Source organism: Aspergillus lentulus (assembly GCF_001445615.1).
Source record: "Aspergillus lentulus DNA, contig: Alt05, strain: IFM 54703, whole genome shotgun sequence".
In the NCBI taxonomy this organism is placed as follows: domain Eukaryota; kingdom Fungi; phylum Ascomycota; class Eurotiomycetes; order Eurotiales; family Aspergillaceae; genus Aspergillus; species Aspergillus lentulus.
The window spans coordinates 1,805,448-1,831,555 of record NW_028322121.1 but is presented as its reverse complement, the minus strand read 5'-3'; the positions used below and the strand labels follow the sequence as shown (position 1 = coordinate 1,831,555).

General features: G+C 51.3%; 10 protein-coding genes across 10 annotated transcripts; 1 reads left to right on the top strand and 9 right to left on the bottom strand.

The window, feature by feature from the left end:
- Positions 1-92: 92 nt before the first annotated feature.
- Positions 93-1,799, bottom strand: ALT_3257 (uncharacterized protein; the record flags this gene model as incomplete). Its single annotated transcript, XM_033562646.2, has 5 exons — positions 93-256; positions 339-488; positions 1,191-1,255; positions 1,308-1,530; positions 1,583-1,799. 5 exons carry the CDS (start codon positions 1,797-1,799, stop codon positions 93-95), a joined length of 819 nt encoding a protein of 272 aa, XP_033418537.2.
- A 558-nt stretch (positions 1,800-2,357) lies between these two features.
- ALT_3256 (putative endoglucanase) lies at positions 2,358-3,200 on the bottom strand (the record flags this gene model as incomplete). The annotated part of the gene is made up of 3 exons (XM_089599530.1): positions 2,358-2,960; positions 3,014-3,079; positions 3,129-3,200. The coding sequence occupies 3 exons, from the start codon at positions 3,198-3,200 to the stop codon at positions 2,358-2,360; spliced, it is 741 nt and encodes a 246-aa protein (XP_089456273.1).
- Positions 3,201-4,274: 1,074 nt separating this feature from the next.
- On the top strand, positions 4,275-7,617 carry ALT_3255 (putative FAD monooxygenase; the record flags this gene model as incomplete). Its single annotated transcript, XM_089599529.1, has 8 exons — positions 4,275-4,630; positions 4,686-5,365; positions 5,428-5,486; positions 5,589-5,607; positions 5,665-6,318; positions 6,368-6,603; positions 6,651-6,691; positions 6,738-7,617. 8 exons carry the CDS (start codon positions 4,275-4,277, stop codon positions 7,615-7,617), a joined length of 2,925 nt encoding a protein of 974 aa, XP_089456272.1.
- Positions 7,618-7,698: 81 nt separating this feature from the next.
- On the bottom strand, positions 7,699-9,420 carry ALT_3254 (putative tannase; the record flags this gene model as incomplete). The annotated part of the gene is made up of 1 exon (XM_033562643.2): positions 7,699-9,420. The coding sequence occupies one exon, from the start codon at positions 9,418-9,420 to the stop codon at positions 7,699-7,701; it is 1,722 nt and encodes a 573-aa protein (XP_033418534.2).
- A 764-nt stretch (positions 9,421-10,184) lies between these two features.
- Positions 10,185-12,117, bottom strand: ALT_3253 (sugar porter family MFS transporter; the record flags this gene model as incomplete). The annotated part of the gene is made up of 5 exons (XM_033562642.2): positions 10,185-10,579; positions 10,627-10,980; positions 11,035-11,466; positions 11,522-11,636; positions 11,695-12,117. 5 exons carry the CDS (start codon positions 12,115-12,117, stop codon positions 10,185-10,187), a joined length of 1,719 nt encoding a protein of 572 aa, XP_033418533.2.
- Positions 12,118-14,190: 2,073 nt separating this feature from the next.
- On the bottom strand, positions 14,191-15,546 carry ALT_3252 (Rieske [2Fe-2S] domain protein; the record flags this gene model as incomplete). Its single annotated transcript, XM_033562641.2, has 1 exon — positions 14,191-15,546. The coding sequence occupies one exon, from the start codon at positions 15,544-15,546 to the stop codon at positions 14,191-14,193; it is 1,356 nt and encodes a 451-aa protein (XP_033418532.2).
- Positions 15,547-16,025: 479 nt separating this feature from the next.
- ALT_3251 (flavin-containing monooxygenase) lies at positions 16,026-18,207 on the bottom strand (the record flags this gene model as incomplete). The annotated part of the gene is made up of 6 exons (XM_089599528.1): positions 16,026-16,165; positions 16,249-16,477; positions 16,527-16,777; positions 17,044-17,323; positions 17,372-17,496; positions 17,544-18,207. 6 exons carry the CDS (start codon positions 18,205-18,207, stop codon positions 16,026-16,028), a joined length of 1,689 nt encoding a protein of 562 aa, XP_089456271.1.
- A 220-nt stretch (positions 18,208-18,427) lies between these two features.
- Positions 18,428-20,413, bottom strand: ALT_3250 (ATP-binding protein; the record flags this gene model as incomplete). Its single annotated transcript, XM_033562639.2, has 2 exons — positions 18,428-18,760; positions 18,812-20,413. 2 exons carry the CDS (start codon positions 20,411-20,413, stop codon positions 18,428-18,430), a joined length of 1,935 nt encoding a protein of 644 aa, XP_033418530.2.
- A 396-nt stretch (positions 20,414-20,809) lies between these two features.
- Positions 20,810-21,250, bottom strand: ALT_3249 (ACT domain-containing protein; the record flags this gene model as incomplete). Its single annotated transcript, XM_033562638.2, has 1 exon — positions 20,810-21,250. The coding sequence occupies one exon, from the start codon at positions 21,248-21,250 to the stop codon at positions 20,810-20,812; it is 441 nt and encodes a 146-aa protein (XP_033418529.2).
- A 576-nt stretch (positions 21,251-21,826) lies between these two features.
- On the bottom strand, positions 21,827-26,102 carry ALT_3248 (NACHT and TPR domain protein; the record flags this gene model as incomplete). The annotated part of the gene is made up of 3 exons (XM_089599527.1): positions 21,827-21,916; positions 21,971-25,660; positions 25,734-26,102. The coding sequence occupies 3 exons, from the start codon at positions 26,100-26,102 to the stop codon at positions 21,827-21,829; spliced, it is 4,149 nt and encodes a 1,382-aa protein (XP_089456270.1).
- Between the last annotated feature and the right edge of the window lie 6 nt (positions 26,103-26,108).

Here is a 26,108-nt window from a genome sequence, read left to right as displayed (position 1 = left end):
ACACTGACTTTGTTTTTCTTACAAGTAATCGAGGCAGACTATCTTTGATTTAGAAGTATCAGCTTAGTGCTATCCAATTGCTGTATATGCAACTAGTAATTCTGAGAGTAAGCTTCGGTCAGTTGACGCTCAGCATGTGTCTTGGCCCGCTCCCGGTCAATGAAATCAAGACCCCTGATCTCAACTTCACGGTCAATGATAGAGCCAGCCAATGCAGCAAGAACCTCCTTGGCCTTCTCATGGCTCTCAGGCGGACCTATATCCATATCAGTATACCTGTGCCAGCCTAATCCATCTTTCCTGTTGTCAGACAGATGGAGCGGCAGGACAGGACAAACCATGTTCAGCGGCCTGCCCCTCATAGACCTTAGCAGCCTCGTAGGAGGCGGCAGCCGCAATCAGCTCATGGCTTATTTTACCCTTGTGTTCGTTGCTGTCAGCGTATAAATGGTATTCCTTGTAGGACTGAGCCTGGTCACTGTCGTCGCCTAGGAGAATATACAAGGTCAGTCAAGAGCGATAACAGCATAGAATCCAGATAGAATGGGAGCACTACCAAACCAGCTCATGATGTGAAACTTAAGAAGGATTAGATATGAAGAAGTGAAAATACCGGTTTAGAACTTTGTGGTGAAGGAGTTATCGAACAAAAGGGGGAGGGCTAGATAATGGTTTATATAGGCCAATCTGTCAGGTTCTGGCGGGGAGAACAGGGCAGCCCCTTGTATGGCAATAATTGTGTCATGCTGTCTAATTATTCTGTTACTATCGAGACTTAGCAGATGGAGTAAGCTTTCTAGGCGGGGCTCTCCACTAAAAGTTGCGCAATACAATCATGGCGACTTATGGGAAATGGTGATAATTGGTCCCAGCATTGGGCTGAGCAGATCGGCCTTATTTTGAGCAGATGAAGAAGCTGCAGTACAGGGCTACAACCAATGGAGCGGTTCTGGCCGCGTCACAATGATATATCCTGCCAGGTACTGAGTTGTTCTCATCACTGTGTTTACCTGGTAGTTTACTTATCCATTCCCCACGCTCTGTATGCAATGATCACTGCATGTACTAACGTAGCTAAATAAATCACAAGAAGAAGGATGTACGTTTCTATAAATCCATTGATTGTTGGAGCTAACTCTATGAAAGTCAGAGCAGAGAGGCCCAACCACTCTAATTATCCAAGCCTGGACATTGCTCGCTGGTCTCCGCCGTGATCGCGGAGTAGGGATAGGGATCGGTCCAAATCAAGTCGAACCTATGATGGCTCAGCCACAACACTATTAATTTCGTATTCAAGGAAAACTGACCGGTCGTCAGGATACGACGGGGCATCATCATCACCCAACTTGTCGACGATGTCCGTCAAGGCGTCGTGTTCCCAGCAAATCAGAATATTGCCCGACCCGGTGTAACCCTCAACAGCGTCTCTGACACACTTGGGATCATCACGATCACAGGATGTGTCGACAGTCAGTCCCAGGTCTTCTGCGAGAGGCTCCACTGTCTCGTACGGACGAGCGCGTTTGCCATCTGGATTGATAGGTTAGTCAAAGGTCTTGTCAGAAAAATGCAGCCATCGTACCACTCTTGGGGGTTTGAGCCATGATATATCCAATGTTGTAGCTTGAAACAGTGCCAAAAACATTGCGAAGGCATTGTGCGCGCTCAAGTCCCTGAGCGCTTAATCCGTTACCTCCATCGCTGGGCTTCTCACCATGACGGATGAGGTAGACGGTAGGCTTGGCTGCTGAGACAGCGACGCTGATGAGGCCTAAGGCCAGAATGGTTTTGGCATGCATGGCGAATAAGTTGAATGACAGGAGCGAGAGACGAGTTTTGGGTCCGACCGGTCCGCATTTATACCTGCTCGGAGTTTCCAGGTTACAGATGCGATGTAACCTCGTTGTATTCATTCTACTCATATCCGCGTCGACAGCCCAGCGATGGCTGGCCGTGGTGGATTGGTCTACTAAAGGAGGCATTGGGGGCTGTGATAATGTGATTGGTTCGTCATGCTACACGTGCTGGAACGGCTTGATGATCGGCTTTCTCATGTCTCGGGTCTTATGCATCGTTCACTCGTATACCGCTCCCGCACGTCGATCCCTTGCCAAGACGGGTAGAAGATGATGCGTGGCTACTAATGCTTATGCATATTCCTGTTCCGTGGTGACCATCCTACCAGTGGAAGAGAGAACGGGATGTCGGTCGAGTCCGTGTCCATTACTCGCTTACAGTCTAATTTCTCCTCGACAAATTGGCAATGGGAATTCAATCAAACGAAAAGAGGAGTTCCATGCAACAACCACACAACAAATCCCAAGGTGAATATCTGCAGGATTTTCCAATCATTCTTCCTACGAGAGACACTGGGAGTAATAAGAATTCAACACCTTGCACGTGGCGCCTGAAGCACAGGCAGTAGGACCAGTCCAGCCACTGCCACCACACTGTCCATAAAGGGTCTGAGTTGCTCCACCAGTGCTGGTCGTGGTGGTTGTCTTGGTGGTAGTTGTCGACGTCGGAGGAGCAGGGTTGCTGCCTCCTGGCGTCATACCCACTGGAGTCTCATCGGTCGCTGTCTTGCCGTAGCAGAGACAGGTCTCCCAGTCGGAGGTGGCCTGGCCAGGACAGGCAACCGGCTCAAAGTTGACTACCACATTGTCGCCAAAGACTTCACTCTGGGCCATGATATCAAAGTGGTAGCTGTATCCATAGTTGTTTGTGGCGCCAACCTGAGGACACCATTGCTGGTTGCCATTATAGGGGCAGAGATTGGTAACCATGACGATGATACTCTGCCCGGCGGCCCCTCCGGTGCCACAGCCGCTGCAGGGAGGATTGCCCGTCGATGTCAAGTTATAGCACTTGCCGCATCCTGCACCACACCATGAGGCGCCAGCAGTATCGAAGAGGGCCTGCGATCCGGCGGCCGTGTAGACACCGTTACCGATGCCGAGCTACAGATTAAATGTCAGCGCAATTTCTCAAACAGATCGGTGTTGCCCTTTACCTGCCAAGGAAATGCGCCAGATGATGTTCCACAGCCACAAGCTCCTTCTTGCCCGTCATAGTATCGCTGTCTCTCTGGTTAGTCATGGACTGGAATAGGATGAAGCAAACCATACTGTAGTTGTGGCCAGGTAAGCTGAAGCCGAGGCGACAAGCCCTAGGCATGCGAGTACTCTCTCTACCTTCATGGTTGAATCCAAGTAATAAGATATCGCTTTGAGAAGGGGCACACGGCAACAGGCCGAAATTTATGTTTCCAGGTCAGTCTCAGGGCACAAATCCTGACAGCATATTTGAAGTCCAATGTTCGGCCCGCCGATCCGGCACTGCAGTTTGCAGAAGGCTAGTGCGCAAGTAACCAGGAGAATCAGTGCACCTTGCTCGCAAGTCTTTAGCCTTAATTGAAAAATAACCCAGCTCCGCAGGTGCAAATATCGAATCATATTTGCGTGTTTCCATTGACTGCGAGTAAGAAGCTTTGGTGGCTTCGTGCCTGTGTTTCAGCGATATAAACCCTCCGCACTTGAATAACCGTCGCGGCGGGGTCAGCCTGACAGGCATCACGGGTCCAGAATTGTGGATTTTTGGAAGGGAGTCTACTACTAAGCAAGACCCCTTATTAACAATGTGTAACAACAGCGAGAGGGCCGTCAGCTGTTTTGCCACTTTCTGCAGAATCTTTTAGTAGCCCATGGAAAGAAGCCGGGCTAGGCCGCAGACTCCTCAGAGCTGGTGACCCCTCGAGGAAACGCGATACACCTGATTCGAGTTGAGCTTTGAGCTACTTGCAGAAAGTATCACAATCTGAAAGATGTCTAGTTGGTTCTGTACGTCAAGGACATAGTTCTCCTTTGTTTACCGAATTCCGAACGCGATAACAGTCGCTTGGCCTAACTCTTAGAGATGCTAATGTCACACTGATCATACTACTTTATCCACCTGGACCATTAAACAAGTCAAGTTCCAAGCCTATGGACGTTGTGCCTTGCATGGAGTCAATTAGAACAGATCCACGTATTAGATGCCAGGAAATAGTCGTGTTCCTTACGAAAGGAGATAAAGTGGTTGTCAGTCACCATGACATACTCCCATCCATACGTCAGTACCTTTCATGACTCTGCAGGATAAGCATGCAATGGGTCAATTGTTATTGTCGATCAGTGTCTTAGAAAATCAATTCTGGAGATCCGTCTTGCATCTTTGATCTATAAGGTTTTGCCGATTACATCTGCGCAAAAAAAGATTTACTGCATACATATTGCATGAGCATGTTCGAAAACGTTGTCACCCCTCGACTGCATGTCAAACAAAGCTGGGTCCAACCCATCGCGAATTTGCCTGTTACAAACAACATCCTCGATATTCGGTCCGACAAGGAAGATGTCCAGCTTAAGGAATCCCTGGAACGAAGCATCCGTGCTGCTTGCCATGAGGATGGAGAGGCTGTGCTGCCCGATCTCCTGCTCTGGGACGAGAAGGGACTACGGTACTTTGAAGAGGTCACTTACACTCCGTCATACTACTTGACCAACGAGGAAATTGGGCTACTGGAGAGACACAAGTATCAGATCGCAGAGCATATCCCATCTGGGAGTATGCTAGTCGAACTAGGCAGTGGGTCAGCATGATACTGTTCAAATGTCTTAGACGATGTGTGCTAACGCCATCTCCAGTAACCTTCGCAAGACCCGAATCTTACTCGAAGCCCTTGACGAACTAGGTCGCGAGGTGGATTACTTCGCTCTGGACGTCTCCTACCCCGAACTCCGACGGACACTCAGTCTGGTGCCCCCGGGACGATTCCGGCATGGACGATGTTTTGGTCTCCTTGGAACCTACGATGATGGGCGCGAATGGCTGAGACGACCTGAAAACAAGTCCCGTCCGAAGATTGTGCTGTCGCTTGGATCTACCCTCGGAAGCTTGCCGCGAGCGAAGACACCGGCCTTTCTGTCCAGCTTTTGTTTGGGATACGCAGAGAACAAGCCATCCTTCCTGGTCGGATTAGACGGCTGTAAACAGGAAGCACGAGTCTTGTCTGCGTACAATGACCCAGATGGTATCAATCGCAGATTTATCAAGAATGGGTTGGTGCGAGCTAATGAGCTCATGGGCCACGATGCCTTCGATCTCGACCAGTGGGATGTCAAGGGGTTCTGGGATGCAGAGAATGGCAGTCATAACCAATATTACTTCCCTCGCAGCAATGTAAATCTTGCCGGGAACATGATCCCGTCGGGGAGGAAGTTACTTGCGGTGAAGAGCCATAAGTACGATGCAGAGGATCGAGATACGTTGTGTCGGAAGGCGGGACTGCAGGTGGAGGATTGTTGGGCCTCAGACACGGATTACAGTAAGTGTTGCAATTGTGTTGGGTTCCTTGATTTTGGTACCTGACTTCCTGATTTCTCGCAGATCTGCTGTTCCTGAAGCCGACTCAGTCTTCGCTCGGTGAATTGATGTTTCATGATGACGTCAGTTGAGCGAGGTAGAGTTAATAAGAACCAAAGAACTCCCAATTCAAAATAAACTAGGATTAATAATAATTCAAAATATGTTTCTGCATAATTGCACAGCCTAGTTTCTATGCACATTGTTTGTGAATGCCTTCACATACTACGGATCTGTTAATTATCGGCGCTGGCCCGGCAGGTTTGATGGCCGCCTGCTGGGCCTCGCATTACAACATGTCCACGCGCATCATCGACCAGAAGAGTGGCCGAACAACCACCGGTCATGCAGATGGAATACATAGTCGCACATTAGAAATCTTGAATAGCTTTGGCCTCGTTGATCCCATCATTCGACAGGGTGTCCCTGACGTGGAAATGTGCTATTGGGTATGGGAGCACCCGAAGGAATTCTTGTGGGCGAAGACTGACGCCTTACAGGGTCCGAATAAGGACAATGGGAAAATTGAACGACGAAAACGGCTGAGCTCACAATCGGACAGTCTTTCCCAGTATGGCCAGATGCTGTTCAACCAGGGAGGACTCGAACAAATACTACTTCATTATCTCTCGAAGATGGGCCGCATAGCCGTGGAGTGGAACACTCGGGCAGTGACTTTGACCGTCAGTCCTGGAAACGGAGAAGGCGATGACGACTTTCCGGTAGCAGTGGGAGTCACAAAATCTGCCAACGGGAATGATACGGCCGAACAGACAGAGACAATACACGCTCGCTATGTGATTGCCTGTGATGGCGCCCAAAGTTGCACCAGGACTCAGCTCGAGGTTCCTATGGAAAGTCATTCGGAGCATTCTACCTGGGGCGTCATAGACATTGTTCCCATCACTGATTTCCGTAAGCGTTTCCATCTACAACAAAAGCGTTTGCCTATTGACAACTGTAGCCGACATTCGTCAGTCCTGCGCCATCCAGTGCCCCGGTCACGGCAGCATCATGACAGCGCCGCGGGAAAATCGCCTGGTCCGATTCTACATCCAGATCAAGGGCGATAAAGAGCTCGAGAAAATGGCACAGGACCACTCCGATGATACGCCCAGAGCCCTCATTAGCGCTGCAGAAAGGTGGATCAGTCCGTACAAGTTATCCTACAAGCATTGCGATTGGTGGTCGATATACCCGGTATGTCACGCGTTACCCATCACGACGATAGACACTGACAGTCGAAGGTTGGACAACGACTAGTCAAGGAATACAGGATCAAGGACAGGTAAGGAATCCTCAGCCACTGTAAATCAGCCTGCTCATAGATGTAGAATTTTCCTTGCGGGTGATGCCGCTCACACCCACTCTCCCAAAGCGGGTCAAGGCATGAATGTGTCGATGCAAGATACCTACAATCTTGTCTGGAAGCTCGGATCAGTCATCACTGGAGTGGCAGACCCCATCATCCTCGATACATACGAGTCCGAACGACGATCAGTCGCTGAAGAACTGATGAAGATGGACTCCGTCCTGGTGCATGCATATGAGCAGGAGGCCAAGGACGCGGAGGGAGTCGATCAGGTTCGAGATGAGTATTCTGGCTTTATGTCTGGCGTGAAAATCACATATGCTCCAAACATGCTCGTTGCCGGCAACGAGAAGAGCGGAGACAGAGCGCTGGCGAAGAATATCGCAGTCGGTATGCGTATACCGTCTTTCCCTGTGGTCAACCAAGCCGACGGATCGACCATCCCCCTATTAAATGTCCTGCCGAGCAACGGCTGCTGGAGGCTGATTGTGTTCTCTGGCGACCTGCGACGGCCAAGGGTGTGGGAACGGCTCACTTCGTTTGCTGAGAGCTTCAGTCAACGCTCCCACTTGGCACATCGACACCAGACTCAGAATTCACGAAGGCGCGGTCCTCCACTTGAAACCCTCCTGGTGCATGCAAGTCCCCGGACGAGCATCAACCTCATGGATCTCCCGGATATCTTTCATCCATTCGATGACGAGTTGGGGTGGGACTACTGGAAGACGTTTGCCGACGATGATGCATCTGATCCAAACTCGGGCAAAGCGTACGCGGGCTACGGCATTGACAAGGACCAAGGTTGCCTGGTCCTTTGTCGGCCAGATCAACATGTGGCGTGGATAGGAAAACTAGACGAGATGGCAGGCTTAGACAACTACTTCTCGGAGTTCTCACGGTAGTAGACTATAGAACATGAATGGCAATTGATATTAAAAGCTACCACTCGTAACCATACACACAGCTAGGGTCCATGAAGAATGCTAATATACAGGCATGGGAACTGCATCCAAGTTATAGTGCCAGCTGTCGATAGAAGCCTGGTCATAGACACAGTTCATGGTTTTCCCGTTGTTCTTCCAAAGAGGGCGCAGAGGCCACGCACAGAGCTCCTGATTCTCACCTTCATACTCACCCTGGAGCACTGTCGCGTTCAGAGTCGCCGGTGTCACTCCCTTTTCGACCCATTCAATCATGGTAGCGAGGTTGGTCTGGGGCCACGGACCATTGGGCATGGCATCGTTGGTCGAGCAGTGGCCAGCACCTGGCACGGTGAACAAGCGGTACCATTCATTCAGCGCATTTGCACCAGCCTTATAGGATAGGTTGCCATACATGGTGCTTCGGACCGACTCCCAGTAGCGGACCGACGAGGCAGTGGGGATGCTGAAGTCAGCGTCGCCATGGTAGTGGATGACTTTGCCGCCAGCCCGGTGGAATGGTGTTAGATCAGGCCAGGTAGTTTGCAGGGTGCTATAGTACTCCTGCATGCTCGAGATCATCCAGTCTTTCAACGTGTCGTAGGTGACCCCATCCAGGCTCTCCAGAGTGGTACCGTTCTTGTTCACCAGCAGTGCAATGTGTTCGCCCCCGAGTTGGTTGATGGACAGCTCCCATTTGCCAGTGGTGGTGTTGTACTGCGTCTGCGCATCATCAAAGGCGGCGCTGGGCTGGTAGGAGAAGTACACACGTCGACCCTGAGAGTCATGCAGTCCGTTGATGATAGTTTTGGCGACCTCGACTGCCTTGGCCGAGACAGTGCCACTCTGCGCCGGTATAGTGGCAGAAGCAGCGCAGGAGTATTTCTTGCCGATGATAGCCTTTGGGTCGAAGTGTAGCAGACAGAGATCGGTTCTGGCCACTACGCCATCGGACCTGCCGTCCAAGGGATCACATGCAACGATAGTCTCGTTCACAATCTTCTCCAGTTCGCAGGGTGGGGGGTAGTAGTCAAGTGTCTTTTCAACAATATTCGAGAAAAGATGCTGAGTCTGCTGGAACGACCAGCGAAACGCTGGAGCCCCAATAATGGCCCCATCCCATTCATCTCCGTAGCGCTGCACTTGGCTCCAACCCTCGCGGCCACCCTCGGAGCATCCATGGTAGTAGGCGTACAGCTTCTCGCTATCGGCCATGCCGTAGACATTCCGCGTGAAGGCCTTGCCAATCAAGCTAAGTTCCCGGTGCGCTTTGTATCCGAACATGTATAGCGCCTCATAGTTCAGTGTGCCGTTGGCCAGCAGCATGGCACTGTCCGCGTTGACCGAGAAGCCCCCAAACCCGCCGTCCGTAAGTCCAGACGCCGCGCCGTAGATGATACCCTCGGGCAGCATGTGCGTCCCGGAATTGATGGCATAACCACCGCCTCCGGTAGACAACCATCGGTTCTGGAAGTTGGTAGGAGCTGGTAGCCAGATTTGCAGTAGGACTCGGTCGCTGTCGATGCCATCGTGCGAGTAGGCCAGGGTGATATTGCAATAGTCGATCGTCGCCGTAGGGTAGTCAATGCTGCTGACAGTGCTCTTGGTCACCACGCTGGCTGTGACAGAATCTGAATCGATTGTGATGCCCTGGATGAACTCGGAGGGAGGTAATGCTTTTTGAGCATAGGAAACAGTGCAGAGTTCCTCGAGCGTTGAGGGAGTCGCTGCATGGGCCACAGCAGCAAGGCCCACGGTGAATGGGGCCCAGATAGAAGGACGCATTGATAGTTTTCAAATCGCTTGCAACGCAGAAGAATGTTACGGGATGAGTACGGATGGAATGACGAGGAAATACCTCTCGTCTTTATATGAACAGGTCCCCATATGCCCAGGTCCCTTTCGCCCGCTTCCTCCAAGTCCGGGGTCAAAGGCAATCATTGAACTGCTCTCCCAGAATCTTCATCGATATTGATTTGTGGGGTAGCTCAGTTAGCCAGCCAAACAGAATGACCTCCACCCACTCTGGACAAATAACATTCCTTGCTCCAGAAAGAGCTTCGGGAAATCTGCCATAGTCCGCAATAGAAGAACGCCATCCCCACAGTGCATCCCACAGTCCCACAGCCGAGGCCAACCCGGAGATTATCACCATATGCAGGCTTAAACGCCGAGCACTTATATTCTCTGGCTAAATCCTCTTCCTGAACGCGTGTCTAACAGTTGCATGACTATTGGTGACCAGTATCGAGGACCTGGATGTTGTGGAGCGAAAAGTATCGAATGGTGTCAAGTATACATATCTGGATTTGCGAGCACTCCAGACACATTGCAGCTCCTCTACCAAGCAGAGTACTCGGCCATAAACTTCGTAGCGGGAAGTAGTCAAGCTGATGATATCATTGACAAGTCGTAGGGCGAGATGATTGAAGAATTAAATGCAACTGTCCCACAGAATAGACTAATGATCTGAACTCCCACAATCTGTAGAAAAAAACCACAAACGTGCACCACGTCACCGGCTCCGCTCTTCACGCTGACTCCAACATCTACATTTCCCTAACCTCATCATGAACGGGAATCTTCTCATCAGCCAAATCCTCCACCTTTTCCACTCCCGCCAGCCCCAGGCGCTCATTGATACGCAGCATCCGAAGCCGATCCGACTCAGCAATGCTATCTTCCGCACCTCCAAAGTAGACATCGAGCTCTTCCAGAGTCTTGTCCTTGGTCTCAGGAGCAAATCTCCAGATGAACAAACCACCCAGAGCGCTGAAAATAGCAAAGAAGATGTATGTGCCGTACTTCATGGATTTGAGCATGTCCTTGGTAGTCAGACCGATGATGAAGTTGAACATCCAGTTGGTCGAGGCCACGATGGACACGCCCCGAGAGCGCATACTGTTGGGGAAGATCTCCTGCGCGAGAACCCACGCGACGGGACCTATTAGGGTCAGTATATGCAACGATCATACCAGGAAGAAGACACACCCCAGGAGTAGGCAAAGTTCACAGCGAAAAGCCAGATAAAGGCAATGGCAACCCATCCTTGAGCCTTGTCCAGACCCATGTTCTTATTCCACTCATCCTGGTACAGCCCTTCGACAGTAGCGACCACCACGTGGCAACAGAACATGCCGATTGCACCAGCGATGAGGAAGGTCTTGCGACCAAACTTGTCTAGGAAGAGGACGGCGGGTAGCGTAAAGGTGATTTGCAAAATTCCCGTCACCCCGGTGGCTAGGAGAGTCGTCTTGGTCGAGGAGAAGCCGAACGAAGCAAAGATCTGAGGGGCATAGTATAGGACCGCATTGATACCCGTAAATTGCTGACAGATCATTGTTCCTATATACAAGGATCGTTAAGAAGGGCACCTACAGAGGCAGAATATAAGCTTACCACAGCCGAGGACAAGACGTTTGAACATGTTGGGAGCGAAAAGCGCCTTCCACGGGGCCAGTCTCCCTCCCACGCGGATGGCCTCCTGGTCGGATTCCTCATCGAAGAGAACAGCCGCCTTGATTTCGAGAATTTCTGCCTTGAGCAAGGGATCTGCGGGACTCAATCGCCGCAATTTGGAGAGGGCAACGACAGCTTCTTCTTCGCGGTGCTTGGTCATCAGCCACCGAGGGGAGAAGGGGAAGAAGAACATTCCAAAGAAGAGAATCCATGCAAAGATAATCTGCAAAGCCAGTGGCAGACGCCAAGATATAGTCTTTTGGCCCAGACAGGTATGTCCGTGGTTCTGAGCAGCGTTGTAGGAGCCATCGGGCAGGTAGGGGTTGTCAATGCCTTCAGGATTGCAGGTGGTGCCACCGACGTATTGCATTCCTAGTCATAGATTGTCAGACAGGATAGCAAGGCGGCAATAGAAGGGTAGACATACCATAGTCCAGCCAGAAAGCAATGGATGTTCCGATAGTGATGGAGAGTTGCTGCAGTGATACGAGCGACCCTCTCAGTTCGGGAGGAGCAATCTCGGCTTGATAGAGAGGAATAACCTAAGGACGGCCACACAGTGAGCGAGTATAGGATGTTACCGAGGAGAAACAGACATACGTGACTGAACATGCCAATCCCTACACCACCGATGATACGACCAGCAAAGAAGTACGCGGGAGTCTGCGCACCAGCCTGCAATCCGGACCCCAGCGTGAAGATAACCACGGCGACCATCATCGAGTACTTGCGCGAGATCCGATCTGCCAGGTATCCGTTAAACAGAGCACCTGCCCAGGCGCCCAGTTCCAGAGCAGAAACCAGCCAACCCTGGATGGTTGAGCCCATCAGGTAGGGGAAATGATTCTCAAAGTTCTCCATCACCAGCACGGGACTCATGACTCCCTGATCGTACCCGTACATGATACAACCTAGTGAGGCAAAGGCACAGGTCATGAAGACGTACGGGTTCTTCAACATACCCACTAGACCATGCGGCTTTTCCGCGTTGGCGCGGCCAACGACTGATTGACTGACAGCCATCTTCACGCGAATCCTATACAGAGCGGTAATCAAAGAGGTAAACAAAACTCGACGCAGGATGTGGCAGTCAGGAGAACGAGGACAGTCAGGTATTAATAAGGTAGTTACTTTTCTCGACTCCGTCTGGGGTGATATCTCGGCATGCGGAGTTTCATCCGGAGTCGGGAGGCCTGGATCTTGCAAAATAGAGTGCCCAGTTCTCCATACTACCAGACGCTACTGAAGTAGACAGTAGCATTCGGCTTTGGGGTTGCATTGTTATCCTGGGGCCGGAGTATCATCGGCTCTGGAAGTCCAGTAATGTCCATCAGAGATCGAGATGACGCGCCCGTTCGACGTTCATGACTGGTTCTATGATGAGCACGATCTATGCCGAGTCAGGCGAGCAGCGGATAGCATGTGTCTTCTAGGTCCGAGCCAAGGTCTTGCTATGAATTCCTGGCAGCGGCAGCAGAAATGGGCTAGTGAACTGGATCGGGAATGGCATCATCTGGCTGGCATTCAAGGTCACAGTAATATCTGTGTAAGACATCGAGCTACTAGCCGGTTGACGAGAAGTAGCACTATGCACTATTATTTAGTTACTTCGTCTCAGATATTGTCAGCACTAGTAAATTAGCTTGTCTGACTTGTCTTGACCGGGGATTATTAGGCCTCCCACTGCGGCTTGCGTGGCTTCTGATGGCGCTTGGTAGTCTCCCGTAATTGATCGAGCGCGAGTTATGCAGATAGAGCATAGTACGCCTTATGTGAGATGCTCGAAAATGAGGTCTTTTCAGTCATTTGCGTTGATAGAGGCCAGCACAGAGAGTGTAACTCCGGCAGAAATATTCGATCGTAACAAATAGACAATACGTACTATCCTGCCCGTAGCCGCTAGAAGCAAGCGTTTTTAGTGGCGGTGGCTTGGAGCTTACGACTGTCTTGCCAACGGATGATGTATTATCAATCGTCAGACGTGCGGGAAAGATCCACTACACTGATTCATGAGCTGACTCGGCTACTGCTAACGTGGTATGGTCAATGACAATAGCAATCAGAAGTCGGGGTCCCCAGAAAAGAAAAGAATGCGGAAAGCATTAACACTACAACCATCACCCGGAGCATACCTGACTCATCAGGGAACGAGATTGTCACTACTCTCTCCATGAAAAAAACAGATTCTGACGATTCAGGGGCATTATCTCGGAGGGGTAACTGCTTCTGGAAGCCATATGAATTAGAGAAACCACAACAGAGATCCCGATGCATCCGAGAATAACTAGATAGACTAAGCTTCCTGCCCAGTGCCGTTCCACCTCTAGACCGGCTTGGCGATAGCTGACTGACTCAAGAATCGAGATCATGACAGGATGAGGCGGGTTCATTCAACGTTAGCGCTGACAATTCCGCACTCGTTCCTGTAAGCGAACGCTTAGATATCCGGCCATGTCGATGATTGGGTATTGTCTCTTGACAGACATCCACAGACCCCAGTTTCTCCTCTTGGAAGCGGAAAATAGAAATAGGCCGAGTCACGATTTCTCCCAGAATATTACACTCACCGACGGCATAATTTTGGTAATGTCCTGTATAACTGCCATGCAAAGTGAGACACGTGGTACCAGACCAGATCCCTGCGCTTGTATTCATTTCCAGGGTATTCCAATTTTGGGAGCAACCTTGCGTGGTATTAGACCAGTTCCCATTCGCATAGTAGGCACTAGGTCCCCATCCTAAACAGCTTACTTCCTGTGCATCCCGCACGGTTGTCCGCCCCATGTTCACAGTAAGACACAATGGTCAATGCCGGCCAATCCTCATTCAACCCGGAATGAGTGACGAAGCAAAAGATGTTGGCATGGCAATATTATGCACAATGTGTGGGGGTGCTTGACTAATTTCACCGTCAGAGGTCTGACGGATAGAACCTAGGCCCTTCACGTTTGAGGAACAGACTCTCGTTGAGCAATCAGACCATGGATGACATTCAATATCCATACAACTCCCCGGCGCGGTGTGGCACAGATAGACAAGGATGCGCGCAGCCGGGAAGGTAATGCATAACACAACCTAAAACGAGATATCGGCCCCTCAGTTGACAGCGATGTCGCTCTGTCCCATCAGATTCTCATAGTATTGCCGATTCAGGCCGGCCTGCATCCTCGCCTCGTGGTTGAACGGTTCCTTCAGGGCCCCTCGAAAATGTTTCTGTGCATTAGTACGGAAGACCTGGACTGGGTCCGTGCCTTCTTGCTGACAAATCCACGTCAACCAGCGATGGCCCGTCGTTACATGGGTGATCTCGTCGTTATGAATGATCTCCAGCGCGTCAACACTTTCTGAGTCCCCCGCTCGACGAAACTTGTCGATCGTCATGGGATTGACGTCGAGGCCGCGAGCCTCATGTACCAGTGCAATGACGGAAATTCGGGCTCGCAGATCATGGGCTGTGGCCATTGCGGAATCCCACAGACCGTGATGCACGGGCAATGCACCAAAGTAGGAACCCATCTCTTCCATTCGTGTGCGAAGGAGGGAGAAATGCTTGGCTTCATCGTTGGCCACCTTCAGCCAATCGTGAAAATACGTTCGAGGGAGCCCCCGGGGGGTGTCTCCTGCTTGCGGCTGCGTTTGGAAGGCTGCAAATCGGATACAGATATCGATGGCGAGATCGATCGCCCAGAGTTCAATGTTGGCCAGAGCATGCAGCATGGCAATGCGGCTTTTCAGCGTTCCACCTTTTCCCGCACGGGGCATCGATCGGGGTTCCACAGTCACCAAACCGTCTCGCGGTGGTTGATCAGGAGGCGTGACCGACCCACAGCCGATAGGCATCGGCGAAGAGGTCTTCTCTCTTTCGGTGAATGTAGCGTACAAGTGGGCGGTTAATTCGATTTTGTGTTCGTGATTTGATGTATTCAGGATATGAGCCGCCCAGTCACATAATGTGGCGTCCTCATCAAGGTACTTGGCCGGTGTCGTCTGTTGCGACACGGGTTGTACGGTTGGACGCTCTGAGGCAGAGCCCTTCTTCAGCTTGATTTTCTCGCTGACAGGGTCCAGCCGCATTAGAGAAGCATCGCCCGGATACTGTACAGTGAGCTCCCCATCACCAATCTTCACAGGAAACGTGCATGCTTTGATGCCCACACTCGACTCCCCAGTCTCGACATTAAAGTCGTACGCGTGCCACGGACACGACGCAATGTAGGCGGAATCCTCGATATCAACGTGAGAGTCTTCCATAGGTCCTCCAGCATGAGGACATTCGGCCTCCATGGCATAATAGCACCACCCATCCTCGGTTTCATTTGCCGCGGGGCTGCTGCCTTTGGAAGATTCAATAGTGGGCAAGCGGAACAACACCAAACGCTTGCCATCGGAGAGATGGATCACATAGCGCGATTGCTTGAAATCGGACAGCTGGCCGAGCGGAATAGCCTTCATAGTTTCTTGCCTCCTTTCCAGTTGTCGCCAGACTGTAGATATATTTTTCTTCTCAAGATCAACTAACCGTGGGTACTTGTCGCGATTTGGCGACCGGGCAACAAGACAATCTCTGAAGTCACGTGGTTTACTAGACTCTGATTGGTGGAATAAGATTTCGTCGGATAGATCTCCCAAAGAGGCTTAGCGTTACTGTCGCCTGTCGATGCCTCAGGTTCCAATCGTATTCCCATTCTTCGAGGCATTCGCATCAATAAGAGAGCTTAATTTCTCAATATCACTAGATTTGGTAGAACCCCTTGGGTCAGATATCTCTAGTTATATTTCAATCTATCTAAATAAAAGTGCTAACGGAAGAAGACAAAATGCGAAGGCCACTACGGAGTGCTTTTGCCATTCCGCAAATATATAAGTCTCTTGCCGTCTGGTCAATTTCACAAACAAGAAACACCTCAAATGCCATTCGGCCTGCCCTCGAGTCAACCTCCCTCAACGACTGGTGTCTCAGAGTATACTGGCAACGGATTTCCAAGCAGATGCGCCAGGATTTGCAGCGCCACAAAGCGAGCAAAAAACCGAGCTTGGCCCATTCCTCCTCCCATATACCACAGGCCGGGATCTGTAGTTTACAGAAGTCAGTTCCAGTGACAGAACCCAGTGCAGGCACCAGAACCCAGTGCAGGCACCTTTCCAGAAACATACGTCCGGTGGGTACATAAGCGCCTTTGAGCTCGCCTTCCTGGTTAATGCCCCAATAATCCTCCACCTGCGCGTAGATCTCATCGCCAAAATACTCTCGTACCGAGTCGCGGAGGTTTCCTGTAAATCCAGTAGCATAGATAATTACATCGGCCGGCAGATGGGTTCCATCCTCGAACATGAGGCCGTCTTTAGTGTACGACACCAGACGGCTGTCAGACTTGACCTTGATCTGGAGCCGATGAGTGTGCCGTCTGACATTTCTTAGAAAGGCGGCTCACCAAGCCCTGTGCAATCTTTGCGGAAGCGCCAACATCTATGTAATGACCACCGAAGCGCTCGCTGAGAAGCCCAATGAGGTCTCCGTAGCGTTCCGCCCTGAAGCCAGCTCGCTCCAGTGCTGCGAACCGCTCAGGCTCTGCCTCTGCTTGGGTGTTTAAGGCAGCCATGGTGGTAAGGCGGCTTACTGCCAAAGGCCCCGCGAAGAGTGTGCGATCGGATGTCTCGAGTGGTGTATGGTCATTCAGAATTTCTATCAAGGGTCAGTAGGTCTCCGAACCTTCCGAAGTGAGGCGTCAAGTACGTTTCCAGACTTTGGTCAAGTACTCCTCAGGAAACACATCTGTATAAAGTCAATACAATGAACGGGATAGAGGGAAGAACATTTCACTGGCATGTCCGACTGCGTTGGACCATAGTCACCGATGCCAATCCAGCGTCAAGCATATCTTCGGCGATATCATGGGCTGTATTCCACGTGAGCATCAACATGCCGTGATGACTTTCTCGGTTGCTCACCGGTGTTGGCCGTTCCAACCACGACCCCTCGTTGACCTTTCCAGTCCCATGCGTTGCGATAGCTCACCGAATGCTGGACAACTCCCTTGAATCTTTCTTCCCCAGGATAAAAAGGCTTGTGTGGCTTATTGCATGGTCCACCAGTGGCAAGTACCACATGTCGGCACGTAAGGACCTTGATGTTTTCGGAATCCGCTATGGCCTGTCTGACCTTCAAGGTCCATTGTATGCGCGAGTCGTCCCACGTACCGGATTGTAGCTCACTGCTGGTCCATATATTCTTTGTTGATTAGCAAGAAATCAGGGACGATGCCTTCGATGAACATACTATCCTGTACTTCTCAGCCCATGATGCGAACCCTTCCGCGAGGTCATCCTTGGTCAGAAACTCATGGTCGACATGGGCAAAGTTTCGTTCAAAAGGCAGATGGGAGTAGTCACGGATCGTGTGTACTGTTTTGAGTAAGCCACTTTCCCGTACTAGAACCTGAAGAACACACATTTTGCCGAGTCGTATCGAAGACGCCAGTTGTCGCCCACACGTGGGTTCTTGTCTATTACGAGATAAGAGACCCCTAGTGCTTTCAGTCGGCCGGCCACATTGAGGCCGGAATGACCAGCCCCTACGATTAGACAGTCAAAGTCAGTCGTGGAATCACCCACAGAGGGGATTTGAGCCGTCGGATCAAGCGTGTCGACACTAGGATACCCCCTAAATCGATCCAGCAAAGTCTGCAGCATCCAGATTGTGTACTCGCCATTTTCGCCCGATGGGATCAAGGAGAGCACACCAGAACAACATGCAGCAGGGCTAGCATTGGTTTCGAAGCGGAAAGGAACGTTGATCCAGCTACACGATGGGCTAATACGCACAACATGTGCTTCGTCAGCTTGTACGCAGAACGATTGGGCTTGTCGTGCCAAACACCGGTTGCGATAGACCTCAGAAACTGTCCAAGGAGAATAGAACGTTCTCAAAGTCCCAGTCAGTGCGAAGCAATCTCTCCAGATAGCGACCTCGGCGAAATCGGGTGCTGACAAGCGGGCGAAGCTGTTGGCAAAGGAACTGGCAATGGATGCAAGGTCGACATCGTCAGGGATTATTGCAGATGGAAGTGCGTCAAGTAAGCTAGGAAGGACGTCTTTGCTTCTCTTTTGCTTCATGGTTCGATGTCACAGGAATGCGTTCGATAAATTGTGACAAGAAAGATCATATCCTGGCGATGCAGCCTACAAATTGTCTATGTAACACGAAGGTGGGGTATTCCGCCCTGCCTTAGGCAGCCTTGCACATACAGCAGCCTACGGAGGAGCCAATCTACTGTCTTCGGAGTGTCCAAATGGTTATTCAAATATGCTATGTCTGCCTTTGGATGATTACCTCTCAAACCCCATTGACAGTGGGCGACGTAGCATCCCTGAGCTTGAGTACTGTTTGCAAATGCTCGTAAGCAAGCGGCTTCTCCTGTGACCATGCCAGCAAATGAGCTGTCTTGAGCACGTTCTTGATCTGTCTGCCATTCAACGATACTCCGGCCAAGGTCTCCAGCTGTTCATCGGAGAATTGTTCAGTCCTGGCGGTGCGAGTCAGGAACTGCTGCCAGATATGGCGACGGGAAATCATGTCCAAATCTGGGTAGACGATGGAGACGTGAATTCGAGATTCAAAAGCTGGATCAATGTTCCCAGCGCGGTTGGTAGTGAGGAAGAGAATGCCCTGGATGATACATGTCAGCTTGATGGTATTGACAACGGACTAGAAACTCACCTCGTAATACTCCAGCATGCGTAGAAAGATCGACACCAACTCATTCCTCCACAAGTCCGTTGAGTTGCGGGCTTCCATGAACACGTCCGCTTCGTCGAGCAGAAGCACCGCTCCCCACTTGGGAACCATGCGCAGGATATCTTTCAACGCCTCCTCTACCGTCGAGGCCGACGTCCCCAGATCTCCCGCGCTCATCACATACAGCGGCACCTTCATCACTTCGGCAACGCTCTCCGCAGTGAGTGTCTTACCCACACCCGGGGGCCCGCTCAGTTGCATGATGATTCCTCGTCCTTTGCCCTGGACCACGTCGTCAAACGAATCCGCTTGTTTTGACTGCGCATTGGCAAAGGCCAGAATCAGTGTCTTGAGATCCTGTTGATCCTGCGGCAGTACCAGGGAATCAAAGGCCTGTGAATCCCACACGATCTCCTTGACACTGTCGAGATTGAACTCCAGCCACCGTTTCTCTTTGAGCGAATATCCACGCAAAGTGGGAGCGGCCAGCAGTCGCTCGTCATCTGTGAGTTCCTTTCCACAAGTAGGATACACTGAGACGGACTCGTCTGGGTTGAAGGTGTTGAACGCCTCCGCGTCGATGATGATGCGGCTTTTGATGTTGAACTTGAATTCCCTTCTCATGTACCGACCCACAGCCAGGCCTTCGTAATACTTGAAATGATACCCCTTGTAAGTCTCCCAGACCACTCCACGAGCGACCAATGCGTCACGAACGGAAATCTGGTCACTGTGATGTTTTAGGGGAAACACCGGAAGAGCCGTGATGGACATGGTGCCAGCAAACGGTGCCACTTCGAAGCCCTTGTCACGGAATCCAAAGTCATCACCGTCGAAATCGATGTATTGGGCTTCAAGATCAAATGCGCCCGTCCGACAATTTGTCTCCCCTGACTTGAATCGAAAGGCTCGGGGGCGACCGCCAACCATACTAAAAATCTCATCCTCCGGTTCAAAGATGGTCCAAAGAAGATCATGGGTGACGACGCCGTTGAGCACAAGGTCATTTTTACGGGCAATCGTATCCCGTAGCTCCTCTTCAAGGATATTGTAGAGAAGTTCCACGTGCGATTTGGTCACCGAGTCTAGCTCCTGGTCACGCGCACTGGCGAATCGCTCCCATCGATGAACGAAAGGCTTGAAAGGACTGCGGAATTCCACTCGCTCCAAGGTCATGGTCACGCCTGGATAGGTGTCGAGTACTTCTCCGAGGACCTTTTTCAGCCGCTCGCTCTGCACGACAATGGAGTGAATTTGAAGAGGTTTGCGACCATCGTAGCACTTGACGTGGCGGACAATGAGAGCATACTGAGCCGACTCAGAGTTCTCGCCTGTGCTGGGAAGATCATCGGGCTTCTTCTTGGTCCACGAAGTGCGACCATTGTCATCGCGTTTGGACTGGTAGAGGTTGTGAACCTCGCAGATCGTCCCTGGGGGAGCATACTTGACAGACTCGACCGTGTCATCTGCATTGTCTTCCGTATCTTTCTTGCTGGCGGCGATGGTGTTGTCGTTGATGACCTCCATTATCTCCGACTCACTGTCGTCGGAAGGAATGTGCCGAGAACGACGTCCGTAACGCATAGTGGAAGTCTAGGTAGAGATAGATGCTTCTACAAGTTCGTTGATCCTGGAGAAGGAAAATGGCCACTCTTATGCTTAAGTGGCGGCTACCAGGCAGCAGTCCCCTAGTCTAGTCGTGCACCAGTGAATGTGCCTGGTTAGAAATCAGCCTTGTCGCTCACAGCATGACTCGGACTGGTGTATCCCTGTCGTTCCCTGGTTGACGTGTTCGCTCGATAGCCTTGTGAGTCAACCCCCTCTCTTCTGCCTGATCCCAGCAACGGTTCTAGATCGACACCTTTTCAGCCTTGACCCCATCACCAATCATTCAATGTACGGAGACCCAATTGAGCCTCATCATGAAGGTTATGATATCGGCTCATTAAATCAAATTGACAAATCATGTAGTAGAGATGGTTATTTCTGTATTGTTGACTCTGCTGCCTTCATCATGTCCTGCAGCACCTGCAAAGCAGCATCCTCCTTTCCTAGAGGCACAAAGATGTGATCGTGGAAATACCCACTGACCACATTGGTACTGATTCCATGACCAGCGAGGTTCGACGAGATCGCAGCAATTAGTCCCACGGCCTCCAGGCTGGAATGCACCGCCAGCGAGATCTTCTTGCATGGAAATGTATAGTCAAGGAACCCATTTGACTCGGCCAGATCTTTAGTGGTGATGATGCTCAATCCCTCGTCTTCTTGAAATAGCATCTCTGGTTTCAGAGATTGAAGGGGAAGATCTTCGATCGGCTGTGTCGTGGTGAGAAAGACAAACGTCTCCAGGTGTACTGTAGGTCGCATCGAAGCCAGGAGGATGGGAATGCTGTTTTCTCCTTTGCTTGGCGAAGACATGGTCGATTGGGATATTTCCAAATGAGATGAATACCAAAATTCGATTTGAGAATTGAATCTAGCACAAAAGGATGATCTAGATCAAATGCGACCGGTGGAAGTGATGGATGAGGACACAGGATTAACCTGTTTGGTGAGAAACTTAGACATCATGTGTGTGCCGAGGCTATTACTGGTCGTGGGGTTGAACCACCACCGGAATCTAAGGTATATCTATTTGACAAAAGTAGTATTCTTGTTACCACCTATTGTCTAGTATTCTAACCACCCCTCTAGGATATTGATATTTTGTATTTGATAATATTGTATCCTATGGCGATGTCGCCACAGTCTTGCCATGCAACATCGATAGACATTTCGACCACATTACTACTGGCAGTTGGTGCCTGATAATCCCGGAAAGCATCTCTTTCCTCTCTCTCTCTCTCCTCAGCTTTCATCCTCAGGGTCGTTCATCATCCTCATCATCTCCTCCTTCCTGCTACATCAATCAACTTGGGGCGATACGTTAATGCATTGCGTGCTATTGCAACATGACAAAGCTATTCACTTCCATCAATCCCCGCTACTGACGCCTTACACCTTCCATTCCTTCTTCAACTGGGCGAGCCATTCCTCATAGGTCAGAACCTGTCCCTCCACCAGAACTCGGTTGGCCTCCACCTTCTGTGGTCGCGGTGGAATATATACGAAGTCCTTTGCATGCGTTGCCCTACATACTTGGAATGGCATGGCCCCAGTCCGCAGCAGCTCCGAGCAATCATCGCAAAAGCCCGTATCGAAGCAGATCGAGCACAGCGAAATGCCTTCCCTCGACTTAAACGCCCTTCGACACGGGCCATCGCAAGTGTACCCATAGTCACTATAGCCGCCTTCCTCATTCTCCGCCTCGTCTTTATCCGCATATCGTCCGAGAGCATAGGCAATCGCAACCACATTCTTGATGTCACCCGCAGCGAGTAGAGCATTTTGCAAATCAGCCAAGCCTGCGCCGTCGTTCTCTGGGTCATCGTCGGATAAAATCTGTATAGCCCGTTTAACGGAGGGAGCGAGTAGAGCTCGCGCCTCATCGTGTCGGCCTGTCAGGCGGTACCATAGTCCAAGAGAAATGGCCCGAGCCCGCGCGGCGATCCAGAAAGCGGACGTGTCCTCGGTCTTGTACCGTGCTACCAACTGCTCCAATCGTCTGACATACTCCTCCGCCTCGGGGGAACCTACGCCGGCATCGACGGCATGGCACAGCCAAAGTTGGGCCAACTTGGAGGAGGCGATGACCTTGGCCGACCCAATCTGGCCTTCTTCCTTGGCTGATCCATACGTGTTAAGGATCCTCTCCCACCGTTTCGTCGCCTTGTCTTCCTCTCGAGTGTATTCTGAGTAGATACGCGCAAGCGAAAGGTCCAAATCAGCCGCGACAACGGTCATGGACGACTTTCGGGCCGCTCGGGCCGCATCGCGGTAGGAACGGACGATGAGGTCGAGATTCCCCGTAGCCTGGCCAGCGACGGCGAAATACTCAAGAACCTCTTCATTCACGCTTGGCATCTGCCATAGAAACTCGGTCAGTCGATTGTACTCTTTGTCGGGAACTTGTGCATCGGCATATTCTTTCACAAGAGAGATGGTCTCATCGAACCGGTCCGTTTCGTTCTGGAAACGCAGAATCGTATATGTGCACGTGCTGCAGTAGGGATTCACCGCAAGAGCTTTCTTGATCTTAAGATAGTGCTTCTCTGCCTGCCCGAGCTCCTTATAGCAGGTTGCGATGCGGTCCAGTATTACGTGCAAATGTGCAGTCAGCCTTTTCTTCTGATCGGGCTGATCAGTGAGCTGCCGTTCCAGAACTGCTTCTACTTCCTCGTCGAGCGCAAGGGTCGTTGACCATTCTTTCCTGCTCAAGTGTGCTATGGCCATACCTGTTTTGGCAATCCAGTTATTTGGATCTATGGCGATTGCCTTCCTAAAATAGTCCAGAGCTTCGTCTATGTGGCCGGTGTTGCGCAGCACGACGCCGACCCTTTGGTACCAGCGGGACGTCTTCTCGGTCTGCGCCCATTCGGCAGCCTCGACGACCTCGGCGGCAGTCGGTGCAAAACGGTAAAGAAAATCCTCATCGATCCCTCTTTGGCATTTGAGATAGCTGATAATCATAGCCGCCGCGGCCGCGGGTACCCAATCGTCTTCAGCCAACAATTTCTTGGTGCAAAGCTCGGCGATGGGTCGGAAGGTCTCTACAGGCTTCTCCTTGACGGAAAGGACAAACTCGGCCTCCTTGACTGCAAGCGACTCGACAATCTCGGGATCATCCCACCAGCGCTGAATGGCCTTCAGGTTTTCGCTTGTCGAGACCCAGCTTCTCATTGCCACCCATCTGGCCATGTACTCTTCTGTGCCGAACATCCTGGCCAGCATGCTGGCGATTGTCTTTTTGTCCTCGAGCGAGGTCTCTGAGGGCTGCACTGAATGAAGGTGTTGCACCCAATGTTCTTTGGCGTAGGTCTCCATGACGCCGGAGTCCGTAGCCCTCTCGGAAAACTCGGTATCAATGAGGATCTTGAGGCACATCTTGAGGACATGAACTTTGGCATCTTTATAAACAACTCCGACTGGCAGTTTGTCCTGCGCGGCAGAGACCTTGCCTTCGTTTGGGTCACGGAAGAAATCGCCCAGGGATGCGTGGCTGAAGGTGACGGTGGTCGACTTCTTGTTCGAATCAAAGTCTATAATGTTGTCCACATCTTCAAAAGCGTCCTGATCATCGCTATCTGGTTTAGTAGTATCCTCATCGTCTGACTCATATGTCCTGTCTGCCATGGTCTGGAGCTCCGTTGTGGTCAGACCGTCCTCACGGTCGAGGTTGAAGAAAGCAGCGAATTGTTTGCGAAGGGCACCTTCGAGGTAAATCATCCCATCTCCCTCGGCTGACTTCAACTCGAGGATTGCCTCCACCTCGCCAAGGCTCAGAGGACGAACGGCGCAGGTGACCCACAGCAGGAGCTCGTTGAGAAATTCCAACTCTTCGTCGTTCAGACTGGCGGAGAAGCTCAGTAGCACATGGCGCAGCATCTCCTTCAGCCCCTTGGGCGCCTGCGCGAGGCTTTTACGGATACTGGACTCGTTGCGCTTCTTGACTAGCTCCTGCAGCATCAGGTTCACCCACAGAAACATGCCCTCAGCACCTGCAGACAGTTTTTCGGTAATCTCCTTCCGTAGAGCTGGTGAGACGCGTCGCAGGATCACTGATTTCTGAATGCTGGTTCTGATGTACCGGTCGATATCAGCGGAATTTTTCAGTGTTGTCACATAGATTGTCGGGACGTAGGTTTCGAGCGCTTCAGCCAGCTGGTCGCTGATATGCGGCCGTCCAACCATGGCCAACTGCAAACGGCCACGATTCGGGGAGTCCAGAATATCCTTGGCAAGGTGCAAGAAGGCAAGTCTTTCCTCCTCAAAGGCCTCATCGACCGCATCGAAGAGGACATAGACACTACTCGTGATTGATTCTTTCTTCAGGAAGTAGTCGACAAATAGGGTCCGCCACGCACTTTCCAGAGTGCTGGTGCTCCCATAATCTCCAAGGGCTGCAAGGTACTTCTCATATGCCGGGTCATTACTGCTGATTTGATAGGCGAGATCCCGCAGGGCCTGGTGAAAGGACCTCGTGGTGGGGTTGTCATCCTTGAAGAAAAAGTACGCTATGGAGACATGGGAGGGATGTTGTACCCCTTGCGGGTATTGGTCTTTAAGGAAGGCGATAATGCTTGATGAAAGATAGGATTTGCCAGCTCCAGGATTACCAGAGATGAACATGACCGGGAGATCTCGAACCAACCAGCTTTGGAACACGTCTTCGTTCCTAATCCAATCTCCTGTTCCAGGAACGCGGGTCTTACTGATCCTGTCGTACCAATCCTGTGCCGAGTCTGTCGCGGATGGTTGCAAAATCTTCCTCACAAGGTCGCGCTGTGACTTTGCCGAGTCGCCATGATTTTCATCCTTGCCATTCGCCGTGATCAATAGGTTACCCAGCATCTCATGTACCTCGGTGACCTGCACGGTCATCTGATTGACGGCCTTTCCCGTCTCCTGCACTGTGACATTCGTCGACGTGACAGTGGTTTGGAGTGTATCCACCACGCGCCCTGTCCGTTTGGCCTCAACCAGGGTTTCAGCACCGACGAGGCTCGCTTCCACTTTGGTCAACTTATCCAGTTTACCCACTGCCTCTTTGATGGCGTCGTCGGTGCCCAGGAGGATGTTGCGAGTGAACTTGAGCAGTCTACCTCGCTTGATGGCCTTGGTCGAAAGGGCAAAAATTTCCACCAATGTGGTGAGGATATCGCTCAGCTTGTCGCTGAGATCTTCGGAAATTTGCTCCTGGCCGTAGGCTTTTAATCGGATAGTGAAATCCTGCACACATTAAATGGGGTTCAGGGAGGAGGAGCAAAAAAAAATAAGACGAATGGAGGAAGACCGCGCCCACCTTTAATGTTCCCATCAGATCCTCAATCGCGTCATACGAGCTCGACACGCCTTTGGCAGCCGTCACGAGGTAGGTCACTGCGCCAAAAACAAGACTGCTGGGAGGAAAGACCATTGACGCGCCTCCGGCCGCTATATCGCCGAACAGCTGGACTGGAATGAGTGCCGCCTGCATGGCATCAAAGATGGCGCCGCGTTTGTGGCGGTACTCGCTGAAGGATTTGTTACGCTCATCGATCTCTTTGGCCAGATCGTCAACGCTCTGGAGCTTGCAGAGGAAGGCGACATCGAGATCCTCTTTAGTAATTTCCTTGTACTTTTCGATCGCCCGCGCGTAGATGGCGGGGATTTGATTGTTTTGAACGGTCATTTTCCT